The 19,005-nt window shown below is 34.5% G+C and overlaps 2 protein-coding genes across 2 annotated transcripts in view; both read right to left on the bottom strand.

Moving 5' to 3' along the window:
* Positions 1 to 320: 320 nt before the first annotated feature.
* On the bottom strand, positions 321 to 3,863 carry LOC144957555 (brorin-like; the record flags this gene model as incomplete). The annotated part of the gene is made up of 3 exons (XM_078888902.1): positions 321 to 1,613; positions 2,994 to 3,161; positions 3,614 to 3,863. Coding segments are annotated over 3 exons (555 nt in total), but the record flags the coding sequence as incomplete, so codon positions are not given.
* Positions 3,864 to 3,866: 3 nt separating this feature from the next.
* LOC144957827 (uncharacterized) overlaps positions 3,867 to 19,005 on the bottom strand; it is a 92,662-nt gene continuing 77,523 nt past the window's right edge. The window contains exon 3 of the transcript XR_013642223.1: positions 3,867 to 3,968. The gene's annotated coding sequence lies outside the window, so the exon portion shown is untranslated. The remainder of the gene's footprint in view (positions 3,969 to 19,005) is intronic.

A 19,005-nucleotide genomic window follows, 5' to 3' on the forward strand; every position in this document is an offset into this window, starting at 1 on the left:
TCTCTCTCTCTCTCTCTCTCTCTCTCACACACACACTCTCTCTCTCTCGCTCTCTCTCTCTCTCTCTTTATCTATCTATCTATCTATCTATCTATATATATATATATATATATATATATATATATATATATATATATATATATATATATATATATCTACATAACAGCTTGAATCTCTCAAAAATACTCAAAGAATCACATGTCTACAGCCACAAGAAAGTGAATAATATTAAGTTGAATTCATTAGTTCTCAACACATCCCCCCCAAAAATGAATTTTTGATCCCGCTGATTACACACTTAAATCCATAGTCCTTTTCACTTTGATTTTTTTTTTTTTTTTTTGGGGGGGGGGGGGGGGGAGAGAGAGAGGAGTGAGGGGCGGAAGAAAACCTGATTTGTAACCTTTGTAACCTTTGTAACCTTTGTAACCTTTGTAAACTCGTAGCCGACACTTCCCGAAAATTAGGTCACACAACACACGACGGCGATTACCAAAACAAAGTGAACAGTTCAGTTAATGCGTTGACAAATACAATCAAAGGGATCAATAGAAATATTACATTGAGTACTATAACGATTCTTTCGTGTCTTTGTATTTATTAAACGAGTTAATTTTATCGTGCCAAATAACACCACGAGCTTGCGAGTATGTGTTATTGCACGACAATAAGATATCGAGTTTAATAAATACAAAGAAATGAAAGAATATGTTTATTCCACCCCTACAAGTAAGATCATTAAATATTTTGTAACCAAATGGTATGGTGTTAGTACTTCTATTCACCATCATTTGTATCTTTCTCCTTCTGCTTGAATGACAAAACAAAAACATTAGATTGTATTCATGCGCACCAAAAGATTATTTATAATTACCAAACAGCTGTCTTTTACACCTTATTTAACACTAATAAAGTATGCGAAAATATTTTTTTATTCAACGCGGTCAAAGCTTTATTCAACGATTACGTATAATTTACTAATAAATAATAGGGTTTTTCAATGAGAGGGGTGGAATAATACTATTTAAGACACTTACTTTTGGGACAATCATAGACTATTAGTTAATGAAGGCTACGATAAACAAGATTCCTATGCCCTGGTTCTCCCCCACTCCCCCTTCCCCCTCCCCCCCCCCCCCCCCCCCCTCCCTTTCCAGCACACACACTTTAAGTGATTTAAAAAAAAAAAACAGAAACCATATTACCAAACCAAATCTTACAATAAATATGTGACCCCTCGTCTCAAAACAGTATTATGTCGGGATGGGCCAGATGCTAACATGTCAAATTATAGTTAAACTGATCAAAAATATGAAACGTTGGTATTTAGCACAGTAAAATATGATATTCCTTCTCCTCTATAAAGCATATAAACTCAACTTAAACATGATATTTCTGGCTACAAATTCCATTTTCAGTATCTTAATCATCCCGATTTAATACCGTTTCGAGAAGCCGGGTCACATATGTACAGTTTTATTTCTTGTTACATCTGGCCATTGTCCTCCTCTGCCCGTCCCAGTCTGTAAATGTCTGGCACGTACACACCGCCCCCTCTATGATCACGGACTGGCCTATGGGCAATGTCAGAAGGCCAATCTGGCAGTTAGGGCCTGGAAATGAAATGAAGGAAATTTAATTGGTGTTAGTTTCAAGATGGATCGTTTTGGGTTTTGTTTGTATGTTTTTGTTGGGCTTTTGTGTGTGTGTGTGTGTGTGTGTGTGTGTGTGTGTGAGTGTGTGTGTGTGTGTATGTGTGACGTTTTTTGAGGGTTTTTTTTGTTTTGTATTTTTTTTTTGTTGTCTTTTGCTGTTTTTGTTTTTTTTTTTTTTTTTTTTTTTTTTTTTTTTTTTTTTTTTTTTTTTTTTTTTTGGGGGGGGGGGGGGGTTTGTTTTGTTTTGCTTTTTAATTTTTTGATTATGTTTTTTTTTTTTTTGTTTTTATTGTCATTGATTTGATTTTGTTTGTTTGTTTGCTTTATTTGTTTGTTTTGGGGTGTTTTTATTTGTTTTTCATAGAGCTTCTGTTTTATTTTAAGCCTATATTGTCCATTTATAGCTTTTGTGTATTTGTAATTAAAGTGTTTGTTTGATTTGAGAGTGGGAGGGGGGGGGGGTCGCTTTAATCTATTCCAATAATTATTCTCATCTGTCTCCTCGTGAATATCTTCCCTTTTATCAACCTCCTCCTCCTCCTCCCCTTCCCCATTATCAACTCCCTCCTTCCTTACCCCTTCTTCACCACCTCTTTCTCATTCGCCACGTCCTCCTCTTCCTTCATCTTCTTATTCTCTTCCTCCTCCTACTCCATGTCCTCTAGTGTGTATTCCAAGGGAAGACTGGAATAACCCAGGCGTCAGCGGCAATGCAGCGCCGCAAATTGAGCTAGGGCGAGGTGACTTGCTCAAGGCCACACAACGCAGCAGCGAGTTATCGAACTCGGTACCTTCCGGGTACGATGCAAAGACCGTGCCCCTGAGCCACCAGCCCCCCTTCCTCTTCTTTCTCCTGTCCCTCGATAATTGAAATAAAACATTTTTTTAAAAATTGAATTAAGAAGGCATTAAACTCGCCAAGTATTCTTAATCCCTGAATCTCTAAAAGGTCTATGATAAGAATTTTTGAAATTTTGGGAGTCCTTTTTAGTTATCGATATATAATTTGAAGTACCAATATAATGTTTTCGGGTAAACTTTTTTTTTTTTAAGGTCTCTGGTTTTTTAAAACATCTTTTTTTTTCAAATATTCGTTTATATTTTTATTTTGTTTGGTTTGGGACCCCCCCCCCCTGCCCTTTTTAAAAAAAATTTTTTTTTTTTTTTCCTTTTTTTTAAAAAAAAATTTGTTTGTTGTTTATTTTTTGTTTTGTTTTGTTTTTTTTTTTTTTTTTTTTTTTTTTTTTTTTTTTTTTTTTTTTGGGGGGGGGGGGGGGGGGGTTGTTTTTTCACCTTATTCGGCAGTTTGTAGTCACACAACTTATTCACGATACTCACCGTGAGGACACACAGGACAACAAACTCCGTCTATTTTGACAGGATCGACACACTGGGACAGAGGACATGTTGTGACGTCACAGACGGGATTGCCTCCACCCAGGGGGCAATAGCACCTTACACACGCCTCGTTCCTGATTACCTCCCCTGGTTTATACAACTGGCCACCTGGGTTGCAAGAAAGGTGAAATAATTATGAAACTCAAAAGATTATCATTTTAAAAAAAATTAAAAAAGAAAAGAAAGAATAATGATAAACTTTAATATGTGACACACTGCAACAAATTGTTATTATGTCTGGATGGAATAATTGGATATATGAGATTTTGTTTGAAGTCAAATGTATCGGAATACAGAATTTTGCTGACTTTAATGATTATGATGATGATGGTGATAATGATGATGATGATGAGGAGGAGGAGGAGGATGAGGAGGAAGAGGAGGAGAAGGGGGGGAATAATAATAATAATAAGAAGAAGAAGAAGAAGAAGAAGAAGAAGAAGAAGAAGAAGAAGAAGAAGAAGAAGAAGAAGAAGAAGAAGAAGAAGAAAAAAGAAGAAGAAGAGAAGACGATTATGTAATCATGATGATGAGAGATGAGATGACGACTACGACGCGACGACGATGATGATGATTAATCATTACTAGATGTATCCCATACTCTTGGCACACCGGACAACACTGAGTTGTGTCATTGCCAAACTTGATACAATGTGTCTCTGGGCTGCAATCCTCCACCGTGCACTGGACAGGTCCTCCCCGTCTAGGGCACCTGCACTGAGTGCAAGGATCTGGTTTGAATGTCGTTCTAGGCGAGTACAGTTTCCCCTCGTACTCACACCAGCAATGCACGGCCTTTGGCCTTTCCTGCGTTTGTTGTCGTTGCCCATCATGTCTTGCCGAGTCTGTTTCGATTATCGTTGTGGACAAAACTAAAATGGCGGATAGAATGATGATGGGACGTGAATCCATGACCTGAGAGAAGAAGAAAGAAAAAACACAATTGTAAAAAAAAAGAAAAAACATTATGTGAAAAAAGTATTTGATGCTATGCGTTTAGATAAAATACTCATAAAATCCGCCAACCGGATATAACGTACCAACACACAAAACTATGTGTAACTTAGAACTTTTATAGATAGTGTGCGCTTGGCTAAGAAGCTCACAACATTGCCATCCGGAAGCATAACGGACCAACACACAAAACTATGTGTAACTTAGAACGTTTATAGATAGTGTGCGCTTGGCTAAGAAGCTCACAACATTGCCATCCGGAAGCATAACGGACCAACACACAAAACTATGTGTTACTTTAAACGTTTATAGATAGTATGCGCTTGGCTAAGAAGCTCACAACATTGCCATCCGGAAGCATAACGGACCAACACACAAAACTATGTGTAACTTAGAACGTTTATAGATAGTATGCGCTTGGCTAAGAAGCTCACAACATTGCCATCCGGAAGCATAACGGACCAACACACAAAACTATGTGTAACTTAGAACGTTTATAGATAGTATGCGCTTGGCTAAGAAGCTCACAACATTGCCATCCGGAAGCATAACGGACCAACACACAAAACTATGTGTTACTTTAAACGTTTATAGACTGGTTAATACAGTGTAGTGAGAATAACTCATAAACGCGGATGGCAAAAAAAAAACAATAACAAAGAGATTAGTGACGTCAACTTCGATCTATTTATAGTCAGATTAATAGAACTTAGTGAAAAACAATCACCAAAGTGGCTGTCTAAAAATAATTTTTAAAAGGAGTTGAGTGACGTTATTTCATTCCTTCTGTATTATTAAATTGAGTTAACCCTCTCCTTACCACCTGCAGCAAAATCGTCACATTTGTTACGACACAATATATATTTATCTTATTCAGATTTATTTTGTACATCACAATCTTGAAGAATCATCTTAAAGTTGTTTTGTAGAGAGATTGTTTGAGTTTAAAAAATCAATTTTTCTGCTGGGTATGCCTGCCATTTTGGGAAAATACTGAAAAGGGTCGGTAAGGAGAGAGTTAAATAATCATCTAATTAAACCAATTTCATTTTATGCATTCTCTGAGGAGATTTTTTTCATAAGTGTCATCTGAGGGCTGATAACCGAAAAAAATTAATGATGGGCTTGATTTAACATTGTGATAATGGACACTGGTTTGTGTTGGTTTGAGAGTAGTTCAAAACAATAATGAGACCATAACAATAGGATTCAATAGTCTGATGTCACGTCCGCCCAGCAACCAGCAACCAGCAGCTTGGTTCTAAACAAAGAAAATCGATACTTTTTATTCTTCATGCTGGTTTGAACTTTTTCAGAATGTATAAAAGTCAAAACATAATCAGATTTATAATGTTTTTCTCCTCTGGATACAGGTTTATGCTCGTCGGAGAAATATTTCATAAGGCCGTCTGCCAATGTTTCGATAGTTAAAGGCCATGTACTCAATTTACACCCGAGTACGGTGAGAGAATGTGAGTAAAGAGCCTTTTCCAAGGACTCAACCATGCGCCGAGGAAAGCTCGAACCCAGGACCTTGCGATTACGATAGCGAGTGTTTCATTACGACAAGACACCCCTCTTCCCCAAAGACCAAAAACTTCAAAGCTGAGAAATCAGATGGGAAAATTATGCCAACAATGTTTTGGGACAGCAGAGGTGTAACCCTCCCTAATTTCCTACTACAGGGGAGCCACTGGCATCTCTAAACGGTACAAACAGACCTTGAAACAACTGAAAGTAAGAATTTAAGAAAGTAAGAGTTAGATCGCCTTTGGAAATGGAACGAGTTCTGTTTCTTCGTGACAATGTCGTCCACACACAAAATGCCAGGAAAAGGGAGGTAATCGCATCATTTTGACGGACAACTCTGTCTCACCCTCCTTATTAATTTACCAGACTTCATTCACACTTTCAGACTTTTATCTTTTTGGTCCACTGAAGGAGGCAATGAGGGGACATGACTTTGAAGATGATAAAGAAGCCAAAACAGGTCGTGAAAAATTTGCTCAAAGTTCAGTCAACTCAGTTTTACGAGTTATTATTATTATTATTATTATTATTATTATTATTATTATTATTATTATTATTATTATTATTATTATTATTATTATTATTATTATTATTATATTATTATTGTTATTATTATTAATATTATCATTTTATTATTATTAATTTATTATTATTATTATTTATTATTATTATTTATTATTATTATTATTATTATTGTTATTATTTTATTATTATTATTATTATTATTTATTATTATTATTATTATTATTATTATTATTATTATTATTATTATTATTATTATTATAATTATTATTAATATTATAATAATAATAATAATATAATAATATTATCATCATCATCATTATTTCTATTATTGTTAGTCTTATCATCATCACCATCATCATCATGTAAATCATCATCATCATCATCATCATCATCATCACCATCATTATCGTCATTATTATTATCTATAATAATTCTACCTACTCTTTCTCGCACTGTATGTATCATTTACAAAAGCATGCCTTTTCCAGTTTGTCTAGTATAGATAGTATGCACTTGGCTAAGAAGTTCACAACATTACCATCCGGAAGTAAAACTGGCCAACACACAAAACTGTGTGTAACCCCGAAGGTTTATAGTCTGGTTAATACAGTTTAGTGAGAATTACTCATAAACGCAGATGGAAAAAAAAACAATAACAAAGACATGAGTGACGTCATCTTCGAACTATCTATAATAATAATGAATAATATGTCATTTAATTTGATCGAGTCGGGCGTACTTCCACGTTTTTTCATTGGAAATCCTAGCCAAAAAATGATAATAGACATAACAACGTTAAATGTCGATAACATGTTTTTTTAAAGAAATATGTAAAGAATGAAGTTGACGTCACTCAGTTCTTTATGGTTTTTAGGCAGCCAATTATGTGATCATTTCTCACTAAATGTATTCATTCAATCAGCCTATTAACGGTTACACACAGTTTTGTGTGTTGGTACGGTTGGTCTGGTGGGCAGATCTGTTAAGTATTTTACTTAAACACTTAACATCAATAGATGCCGTGCGCTTGACTAAGAAACTCACATCCGTAAATAAAACGGATAGAATGAAGTTGACATCAGTCTGGTCTTCGTTATTGTTTTTTTTTTTGGTTTGTTTTTTTTTTTTTTTTTTGTTTTTTTTTTTTTTTTGAAATCCACGTTTATGAGTAATTCTTACTAAACTGTATTAACCACATTATAAAACACAGCTTTGTGTGTTGCTCCATTATATTCCGGATGGCAATCTTGTGAGCTTCTTCACTAAGCGCATGCTATCTATACACAAAACTATGTGTGATCTTGAAGGTTCATAGTCTGGTTAATACAGTTATTTAGTGAGAATTACTCCTAAACATGGATGGCAAAAACCAAAAAAAACAATAACAAAGACCCGAGTGACATCAACTACGTTCTAACTATGCTATTTTGAGGCGATGGATGGGTCATAAAAATTCTAAAATGTATTTATCATCGAGTGAAATATTAATGGAAACAGAGACGAACATTCACTCTACGCCCGTTTATCGTGTTATCTGATAAAGTCAAATCCATTTTACTGCTGACAAAATAACTTTTTATAATTTTTTTCAGAAAGCTTTTTTCTTCATATTGATGTTATGCGTTTAGATAAAATACTCACAACGTCTGCCCGCTAGATGATGATATTATCAACACACACAAAAATGTAAACTTTAACGTTTATAGAATGAGTAGAGTAACTATTGTTACTATACGTTTAAGTATAATATCACAACATCCGCCAGGCAAATTTAACATTACACACAAAACTGTTTGTAATTGTGACCTTGAACGTTAATAGATAGATCGAAGTTGACGTCACTCAGGTCTTTGTTATTTTATTTTTTTTTTTTTTTTGCCATCCATGTTTATGAGTAATTCTCACTTAACTATATTATTATCCAGACTGTAAAAGTTCAAGGTTACACATAGTTTTGTGCGTTGGTCCGTTATACTTCCGGATGGCAACATTGTGAGCTTCTTAGCCAACCTCATACTATCCTGATTGATATGATTTAGTGAGAACTAATCACAATAATAATAACAGAGAGCTGGGTGACGTCAACTTCGTTTCTCCTCGATCGAATAAAATGACTCCTAACTTGTAACAATATTCTTAAACCGGAGACTTCTTGTGCGGCTATGCATAGTGGTATGACACTCGCCTTTGGTCCGGAAGATCCAGGGTTCGAATCCCGCTCTGAACTTGCATAATTGAGGCCTTGGAAAATGCTCTTATATTCTGTCACCGTATTCAGGTGTAAAATTAGTACATGGCCATTAACGGCGCTGTCTTTGTCCGAAAAAAAAATGTAATATTGCATAGCAGGCGTCGTGTCTCGTCTTACATGTTAAGTGTTGCGGTTGGCTTGGGACCCCTTGTAAAACATTGTGAGCACGTTTAGTTGATATTACTCTATATAAATGATTTTGGGTTTTACGTTTCTTTGAAGTAGTACCAGAGTAATTACTAAGTTATGTTTGAAGTCTCTTGTTTAAGAATGTTTGACAAGTTCGCGATTGATATATTATTGTAAAGTAAAAATTTTCGGCCAAAATTTTAAAAATATATTTTGTCAATTTTCAGCAAAATTAGATTATCCAGCTGTGCTGTAGAATTCTTTGATAGATTGACAGAGTGCTGCTTTGTTCGGGGCCTCGTTTAAAATATTAACACAGTGTTTATTAAGCATTTGCCTGTCCTGTGTTTTAAAATTATAGTTAGTTGTATAGCCCTATATACTCCTTGGAGTGGAGTTTGTTTTATTTTTATTTTTTGTTTTGTTTGTTTTGTTTTTGGTTTTGGTTTTTTTGCCTTGCCTTTAAGGGGGGGGGGGGTTGGGTTTTTTTTTTTTTTTTGTTTGTTTGTTGTTTTTTTATTTTGTGGTTTTTGTTTTTTGTTTTTTTGTTGTTTTTTTTTTTTTTTTTTTTTTTTTTTTTTTTTTTTTTTTTTTTTTTTTTTTTTTTTTTTTGGGGGGGGGGGGGGTTTCTGGGACAGTCGTCATTTATGAAAACAATGGAAGTGATTGGCAAACATAGCAAATTACTCAGGTTTTACAATCGATGGTATGTGTCTAAGTAAAATACCCGCTCTTCGTCCACTTAATCATTAAGTAGAATGAAAATGACGTCATTCAGGTCTTTGGGGTTTGTTTTTTTTTTTTTTTGGGGGGGGGGGGGGTTGCCATCCGAGTTTGTGAGTAATTCTCACAAAACTGTATTAACCAGTCAAGTTACACATAGCTTTGTGTGTTGGTCCGTGGTACTTTCGGATGGCAATGTTGTGAGCTTCTTAGCCAAGCGCATACTATCTATAGAACCAACACAGAAAAATAAGTGTATCTAAATTTAAACGTTTATAAAATGATCGAGAAAATCATGCGATAACTAGTCACCCATTTGGCGGTATAAAAACAATAACAATGATCAGAGAGAGGTCGATTCCATTCACGTTATTGTTTATATAAACAAACAACTATGTTTGTCCGACCACGTTAAAAGGTGTGTCACAAATTCCATGTTTTGATTGGTCAGAAATCTACTGGTTAATTGAATACAACTCACGATTTGTTTTCTTTGGTGATTGCTGCTTTGTATTTTGATGTCATTTTTTAATCAGTTGAAGACTTTGCGTGTACGAAGGCTCCTCTGGAAGAGATTAAAAAGTTGACTGTTCAATGGTATAGTTAGTATGCAGATGACGTCACTCAGGCCTTTGTTATTGTTTTTGCCATCCGCGTTTGTGAGTTGTTCTCACTAAACTGTATTAACCAGACTATAAAAGTTCATGGTTACACAGAGTTTGTGTGTTGGTCCGTTATACTTCCGGATGGCAATGTTGTGAACTCCTTGGCCAACCGCATTCTATCTATAGACAGATAGTTTTGTTGTTGCTTGGTTCGATTCATCTGGGGGGCTGAATATGTGAGTATTTCATGTAAACGCATAGAATTAACTTACCAACCCTATCACAGACTATATCCGTAGCTTACCCAGATTACTTTATGCCTATTTATTACATTTTTTCTGAGACAAATTTCGGCGTAGTATCAAAGCTAATGGTTTTTTTTAGTTTTTACATGTTTATAGTAGTTGAATAAACTCTATCTGTCTACATGCTCTTTTGTAATACATTTTTTTCCAATTTTGAAAAGTAGCAAAAATCTCTAGGATTGAGTGAGTTAATACAGTCGTAAGAGTAGGTGTCATTAACCCTTTTGTAAGGAGTGAAATATCAGAGTATATGTCATTGATATAATGCTATAAACATTCTCTGTGAGTATTTCACATCAACGCATAGAATTAATACAGTCATAAGAGAGTAGGTGTCATTAACCCTTTTGTAAGGAGTGAAATATCAGAGTATATGTCATTGATATAATGCTATAAACATTCTCTGTGAGTATTTCACATCAACGCATAGAATTAATACAGTCATAAGAGAGTAGGTGTCATTAACCGTAGCCATCATTAACTTATAGATAGTTCGAAGATGACGTCACTCAGGTCTTTGTTATTGTGTTTTGCCATCCGCGTTTATGAGTAATGCTCACTGAACTGTATCAACCTGACTATAAACGTTCATGGATACACATAGTTTTGTGTGTTGGTCCGTTATACTTCCGGATGGCAATGTTTTGAGCTTCTTAGCCAAGCGCATACTATCTATAGCCGAACACTGACCAAAAAATGACAAGTCTTTGGCCGCAAAAAAAAAAAAAAAAAACAAATCATGAGTTGTATTCAATAGTTCAACCAATGGAATCACTTGTTTCCTTGAGCTCTACTAAACGACAACTCACTTGATACTGCACAAAACTAAAAATGATGCCAAACTATAAGTCCTTGAGAGTTCTTGTGTCAGACTATTTTTAACGATGGCTTCGTATCTAACCCTTTTGTCAGGATTGAATAATTACCAGATTACGTGTCATTGATAAATTGCTATAAACACGGCTGTGCTTGAAGACTCAATAGGGAAATACATCTCGAGTAGAGATTAGGGTGTGTTTGTTTATGTTTATCTTGCACTATCCCCCTAGTATTGATTTTATACCTAAACACACCGGATTTCTAGAAGTGGAGAAATAAAGTTCATCTTTTCTTTTCTTATATTATCTTATCTTACCAAGATGAGCTCAAAAACATTCTCACACACACACACACACACACACACACACACACACACACAAATACACTCGTGCATACAATCACCTAAAATAGTCAAACATAATATTATAAACACATCATGTGCACACACCATGTATACAAACACACACCTGCAAACACAAACACATACGCATAAACACACACATACGCATAGACACCCACACGCACACACACGCGCACACACACACACAATTACAAACACTCACAGAAATACAGACATTAACAAATAATACATACATTCATACAAACACGCTCTTGCAAACACGCACACATAAAAACATTCGCAAGTTCTCACATGATATACACACAGATAAAAACCATATAGATGCTGTGCACTTGGCGAAGAAAGTCACAACATTGCCATCCGGAAATATAACGGACCAACACACAAAACTATGTGTAACCTTGAACATTCATAGATCGTTCGAAGTTGACGTCACTCGGGTCTTTGTTATTGTTTTTGCCATCCGCGTTTATGAGTAATTCTCACTAAACTGTATTAACCTGACTAAAAAAGATCATGGTAAAACAAAGTTTTGTGCGTTGGTCTGTTATACTTCCGGATGGCAATGTTGTGAGCTCCTTAGCCAAGCGCATACTATCTAATGTCTGGTCACTAGTGAGAATCACTCATAAGAATGGATGTCAAAAAAACAATAACAAAGACCTGAGAGACGTCAACTTCGTTTTATCTATACATTCGAGCACCCATACACACATGCATGAACACACACACACACACACACACACACACACACATACGGAGAAGAGTAACACATTCTAGACCTGACGTTTAAAGTCAAAGGTCAAATCAGCTAAAACAAGACAGATTTCAAGCCTCTCACAAAACATTTGGCGACGACTCGACTCGACTACCTTTGGAAACTTCAATAAAAACTAGAATGAAAAGTAGTCTTCAGAGCCCATGGACCCGGTGTTTATCCCGGTTTTGATAGCGTGAAACGGACAACATCAATTGTTTGCTACCCTTTGAATAGGACATTAGTCTATCGCAAAGTACTTTCCGACAGATCTAACAAATCAAATTACCTAATCAATGCTGTGTGGACAGGGGAGTCAGAAAAACACAAAACAAATTTCGACTTCACCAGAGATAGATCGAGTGCTCTACCAACTGAGCTATTTGGATCCCATGAAATATGAGAAACTAACATGCAATTTTTTAGGAAAAAAAATAGTCATAAAAATTTGAATGCTAGCTCCTCGTGGGACAAAATTGAGAAAGGGGGGGGGGGGGGGGGGGGGGGAGAGGGGAGGTAACGATTGTTTATTTTCCAATTTCTCCTCGAATTTTTTCCATCAATAAAGAACCATAAGATTTCCAAACTTTCTATAATTAACCAAGCTGTTTGGTTTCTACAGGTGTTTAAACACGCGAGCATTTCATGTGTCTGCAACTCACAGCATGGAGTATAGAGTGGGAAGGAGATTAAAATCGCACATGGGAATGGAAGATAGATAGATAGATAGAAAAGTTATTATTATTATTATTATTATTATTATTATTATTATTATTATTATTTATTATTATTATTATTATTATTATTATTATTATTATTATTATTATCATTATTATTATTATTATTATTATTATTATTATTATTATTATTATTATTATTATTATTATTATTATTATTATTATTATTTCATTATATTATTATCATGATTATGATTATTATTATCATTATTATTATCATCACCATCATTATTATCATCATCATCATCATCACCACCACCATCATTATCATTATCAATATTATAAACATCACTATTATTAATCTATGTATCTAATTAATTTATTTATTCGTCTATTTATTCATTCGTCTATTTATCATAATTTCATCTTGGTACACATAACATCGTCATAGGCCGTCAGTACCTTCGACACCATTCTACACCTAAAGGTAACTGGCTTACCCTCAGTTACCTACCTACCCACTAATAACCTACACCTACCAATTATAATTAGTTTGAATAGGATTTAGACCGTGTCTCGAACTATCTCGGTAATGAAATAAACACACCAACGACAACCGGCGTTCTGAATGAAATTTCAGTCTGTTCTCTGTTATCTCTTAGGTCTGGAATTCACATAACGTTGTGTCTATAGAGAGTACTAGGTACCTACTTTTTTTTTTAATTGGTCAGAGGAATTTTGCTTCAAATATCGATCGAGTAAAATTAGATTAACTGTTGTCACTTTAAAGAAGTGGAGAAAAAATATCAGGTTTGATATTTTGTTTTGCTGGGTCTTTTTTTGTTGTTTTGTTTTGTTTTGTTTTTTTGTTGTTTTTTTTTTTGTTTTTGTTTTTTGTTTGTTTTTTTTTTTGTTGTTTTTTATTTGTTTTTTTGCTTTTATTTATTGGGTTGTTTGTTTTTGTTTTGTTTTGTTTTGTTTTGTTTTTTTTGTTTGTTTTTTTTTTGGGGGGGGGGAGGGATTGTTGGTATTCATTTAGTTGGTGGGTTTTGTTTTTTTGGTTTTTTTTTCATTTTCTTGTGGTTTTTTTTTTTTTTTTTTGGGGGGGGGGTTGTCTTGATTTGTTGCCTTTTTTTGGTTTTGTATTTTGTTTGGGTTCTTTTTTGGAGGGTGGGGGGGGGGGTGGCCAGTTAATAGAGTATTTTCTGGGTTTATGTCGGGGAGAAGTGTTCTTTTTTTTTTTTCTCTCTTTTTTTTTTTCAAACATTTAAGCTGATTGATATTTGAAATAAACATTTTCCGGTCAAAATGAAACAACAAAGATGTTGTGAGAATACAGCATAGAATAAACCAAGAAATAGAGTTGTCTTTTATCATTGTGATTGTGTAAGGAAAGAAAGTTCAACTTTAAATATTTAATCTATAAAAACTGCATAATATATCATAATAAACCTTCAGTTTTCCAACCACTTTGTGTTGTTATTGTTGTTGTTGTTGTTATTGTTGTTGTTATTGTTTTTGTTGTTGTTATTGCTGTTGTTGTTGTTGTTATTATTGTTATTATTCTTGTTGTTGTTGTTGTTGTTCTTGTTGTTGTTGTTTTTTAAGGAAAGAAAGTTCAGCTTTTTTAACCTATAAAATACTGCATATTTTATCCTGATAAATCTTCAGTTTCCCAACCAATTTGTGTTGTTGTTCTTCTTATTCTTGTTGTCGTCGCTGTTGTATCTGTTGTTGTATCTATTGTTGTTGTTGTTGTTATTATTGTTATTATTGTTGTTGTTGTTGTTGTTCTTGTTGTTGTTTTTTAAGGAAAGAAAGTTCAGCTTTTTTAACCTATAAAATACTGCATATTTTATCCTGATAAATCTTCAGTTTCCCAACCAATTTGTGTTGTTGTTCTTCTTATTCTTGTTGTTGTCGCTGTTGTATCTGTTGTTGTATCTATTGTTGTTGTTGTTGTTGTTTTTGTGATTGTTGTTATTATCATTTTTAGTGTTTGAAGAAAAAAGCCAGAAAAAACCCTAAAATAAGACACTTGAAACAAAATCAGGTTTTGTTTGTAGTTTTATTTTTGTGCCCATATCTAGAGGTGCCTTATAGCTAAATGAGTCAATAAAATGTATAGTAAAATAAAGGGAGTAAAAAGACTTATAAAAGATAGAAAATATTATAAACGACGTTTCGGCCTTTGGCCTTCTTCAGGTAAACCTGGTTTCAGAGTGATCGCATCTTATTTCCTAGTCTAAATATAGATAATTCGAAGTTGACGTCACTCAGGTCTTTGTTATTGTTTTTTGCCATTCAGGTTAATTGTAATTCTCACTAAACTGTATGAACCAGACTATAAACGATCATGATTACACACAGTTTTGTGTGTTGGCCAGTTATACTTCCGGATGGCAATGTTGTGAACTTCTTAACCAAGCGCATACAATCTATATGTTGGTCTTCAATAAAGATCACCCATCCACGCTCTGTAATGTCCCGTAATCCTAAGAATCTGCCAACATCCTGCTACAAAAATAGTTATGCCGCCTTATGATTCCATATTATGTCGTAATCTATTCATTAATAGTCCTTCGAAAAACTGGTTACTTACACACTTCCAATGAGTTTGGAACCAGAAGAGTAAAGGGTGTGACGTCACAACTTCTCTACCCTAACCCTAATTCGGGGGGGGGGGGGGGGGTAACGTGGCTCCTCGGCACGGTCTTTGATTCGTACGCGAAAGGTACCGAGTTCGATCACTCGTCGGTGCTCTGTATGGCCTTGAGCAAGATACCTCGCCCTAACTCAATTTGCGGCGCTGCACTGCGGCTGACGCCTGGGTTATTCCAGACCCTAGAGACAAATTTTCTCTTTGGGATAAATAAAGGGAATTTTATTTTTTATTTTAAAAAAAATAAATTTTATCCTATGCGATAATGGAGACTCGAGCACATTTCCTATAAAATAAAGACCATCTGTACGGAGCTTGAAGAACAAGTCGTGGATGTTGCGCTTTTTATTATTTTTTTAGTTTTATTATTCTTTTTTTAAAAATATTTTTCGTGATTTAATTGTTTTTTGTTTTGTTTTTGATGTTTTTGTATTATTTTTTTGTTGTTGTTGTTGTTGTTGCGTTTTGTATTTTGTTTTGTTTTTGTTTTTAGTGTGTGTTTTTTGTGAGTTGGTTTGTTTTTAGTTTTATTTTGTTTTGTTATGTTTTTTGTTGTTGTTGGGGTTTTTTTCTGGGGGGGGGGGGGGTTGTTGTTTTTGTTGGGGTTTTTTTTTTTGTTTCGCTTTATTACGATTTGGTTTGGTTTTGTTTTTATTTATTTTTAGGTTTTGTTAAGTTTTATTGTTTATTTTGTTTTTATTTTTATTTTCCTTTTTCTTTTTTTCTTTTTTTAAATTTTTTTTTTTGGTAGTGAAAATTGCAATCAGGTGTGGAGTCTCCTAAAGTCTGCGCCACTTAAACACTCATTAACGCCTTTTCGCACCTGACGACATGAATACCAAGACAGTACTGACAGCCCGGGTAATCCCAACACGAAAATACTCTCATAAAACGCTTTTTAAAACTCTTTACAGTTTGGGCAGAAACATCTTACGATATGCATAAAATACTGGTTGATTTAAATAGCCTCCAATCTGTTTTTTTTTCAATTAAACCTAAGACTTCATAACCCCTAACCTGCCAAACAGCCTGAAATCAAGGTTTTCAAGGGTTTTCGAAAAGATTGGGGTCATAATAATCAGACCTGCCTGGAACTACGAAAAATTCGTAGAAATACCCATTTTTGGCTCCAACTAAAGAGTTGCATAGGTCTCTCTGACTCAATAAATCTTGTTTGAAAGGAAACTTTAGCTCCTTAGAACCCATATTAAGGACTTTGAAACATTTTGGACCATGCTGAGAGCAAATTGTTTATTTCTAAAGCTATTTAAACTGAATTTTTCTTCTTTTTTTCCCCCTTGAAACTACGAGTTTTTGAAGTTTCAAATAGGCAGCTCTGTAATAATCTACAAAAAGATCGAAATACCAAACACGGAATGTTCCGGGTTCAAAACCCATCTTCAGCCAAAAATAGAAAGAATGAAAACGTTCGTACATCACTTCAAATCCAGAGAGACGGCAGAAAAGTAGTTTGTAAATGGCTGAAGAAGGGTTTTGAGCCCGAAATGTTACATGTTTGATATTGTGTTCTTTTTTTTTTTTTTTTTTTTTTTTTTGTTTGTTTGTTTTTGGGAAGCTGTTATATTCATGTTTGAATACCACGCTTTACAATTCTCAATTTCCAGCCGCTTAGTTTTCACCTTGTCCATATTAAAATGTTGCTGCTTGAAGCTCGAAGGAAAAAAATAAACGATAAGTGTTGAATTGTAAGCTTTATCAACAAATTACGATGAATAAAATCACTTTTAGTGTTTACACGGTGAGAGAATGTGAGTAAAGAGCCTTTTCCAAGGACTCAACTATGCATACCACTAGACCATGTAACCGCACAATTTAAGATGAAGTACAATATTTCTGACGAACGTGTAAAAAATCTGTTTTGTCCGGAAACAGTCGAATATCCCAAGTTCCATGTCAGCCTGAATTGAAAACAAATGGAATCCAATGCTTCACAATTTCAGGTCTGTTTTAGATTTTGGGTTGATTGGAATAGGCTTCAACAGTCGTGATGACGCATAGTAAGTAACTTAGTAACTCGTTCTAAACTATCGGAACGCCCTTATGAAATACTTCTTCGACGAACATAAAAGTGTATCCAGAGGAGAAAAACATTATAAATCGGATCATGTTTTGACTTTTATACATTCTGATCACATGACATGTGAAACATTTCTTGCCATCATGAAGAATAAAAAGTACCGATTTTTATTTATTTTTTTTTTTTTTTTTTTTTTTTTTTTTTTTTTTTTGTTTAGAACCAAGCTGCTCGTTGCTAGGCGGCCGTGACATCTGACTATTGAATCCTATTAAGTCTATCATTGGTGTGGCTGCTTTGTGGTCTTATGGTATGGCAAGGTGGAAAGGTGTCTGTTTTAGAATTTGGGTTGTTTGGAATGTGGCTGCTCGTTGCTGGGCGGCCGTGACATCTGACTATTGGATCCTATTAAGTCTATCATTGGTGTGGCTATAATGTGGTCTTATGGTATGGCATCGCCTTCGGGTGGAAAGGTGTCTGTTTTAGAATTTGGGTTGTTTTTTAATTAATCCTTCATAAGTGTGGCTATAATGTGGTCTTATGGTATGGCACTCGCCTTCGGATGGAAAGGTGTCTGTTTTAGATTCTCGGTTGTTTGGAATGATGTCCTTCATTAGTGTGACTGCAGGGACGGCTGGTAATAATGGGCAGGGTGGGCAAATACCAGCCTGTTTTTTTCAAGTTATATGCTGTATTACCAGGTCTGAAATAATCAAATTTAAATTAGATAATTTCAAAAGTTACTACTTAAACTTTATACTTCGTACTGAAATCAATTTGTGTGTATTTTTGATAGATTGCGAATCACCATGCATCCCTTAATGCATAAACCAGGATACGCTCCTGTTCTTTTTTTATCACACCCCCCCCCCCCCCCCCCCCAACACTCCACTCCGCCCACATCGTCATCTCATCGTCTCGTCGCCTGACGGTGAACTAACTCCGATTTTTGCTGTCTGGCCTCTCTAGTACTAGGTCGGGCTAATTCAAATGAGCCCACCTTATTAACCAGTGAAAACTAAATAGAGATTTTGGCAAACGAACTTTTTCTTATTTATTGCCTTACTTGTGCTGGTACCATTGATGTAATGACTTTGGGAATGTTCCAGTATTGAATTAAATTTATTAATTTACTAATTTTACATCAATTTAGTATTGATTTGTGTTGTTTTTATATATTTGTTTATCCATTTAAACTTTTCTTTTTTTTCTCGTTTTCTTTAGTGCTTCTCAAAACTCATTTATTTAAATTGTTTTCTTATTTGTTTTTTGTTGTTGTTGTTTTTTGTTTTTTTTTTTTTTTTTTGTTTTGTTTTTTAACAAATTAATTTGTTAGTTCTTTTTTTTTTTTAATTCTTAAAGTAATTACCCCTGTATTTTTATTGCCAGACAAAATAATTTTGCAAAACAATGTAATTTTCTATTGTATTCCGTATAATAAAACAAAACACTTTTATTCAAAAGTCACGACTAAATAAATATATAAAATACAACCACCATTTTGGTTTGCTCAACATTTGAATTAGTATACGAGAAATACTCTTCTGAGAAAAGGAGAGAGTTGAATTCTAACTGACTTATAGAGGAAATACGGAAGGGTGGGCAGATTCCGTACTTGC

Source organism: Berghia stephanieae, chromosome 12, assembly GCF_034508935.2.
Source record: "Berghia stephanieae isolate SIO BIC M18660-M18661 chromosome 12, UCSD_Bste_1.3, whole genome shotgun sequence".
NCBI lineage: Eukaryota > Metazoa > Mollusca > Gastropoda > Nudibranchia > Aeolidiidae > Berghia > Berghia stephanieae.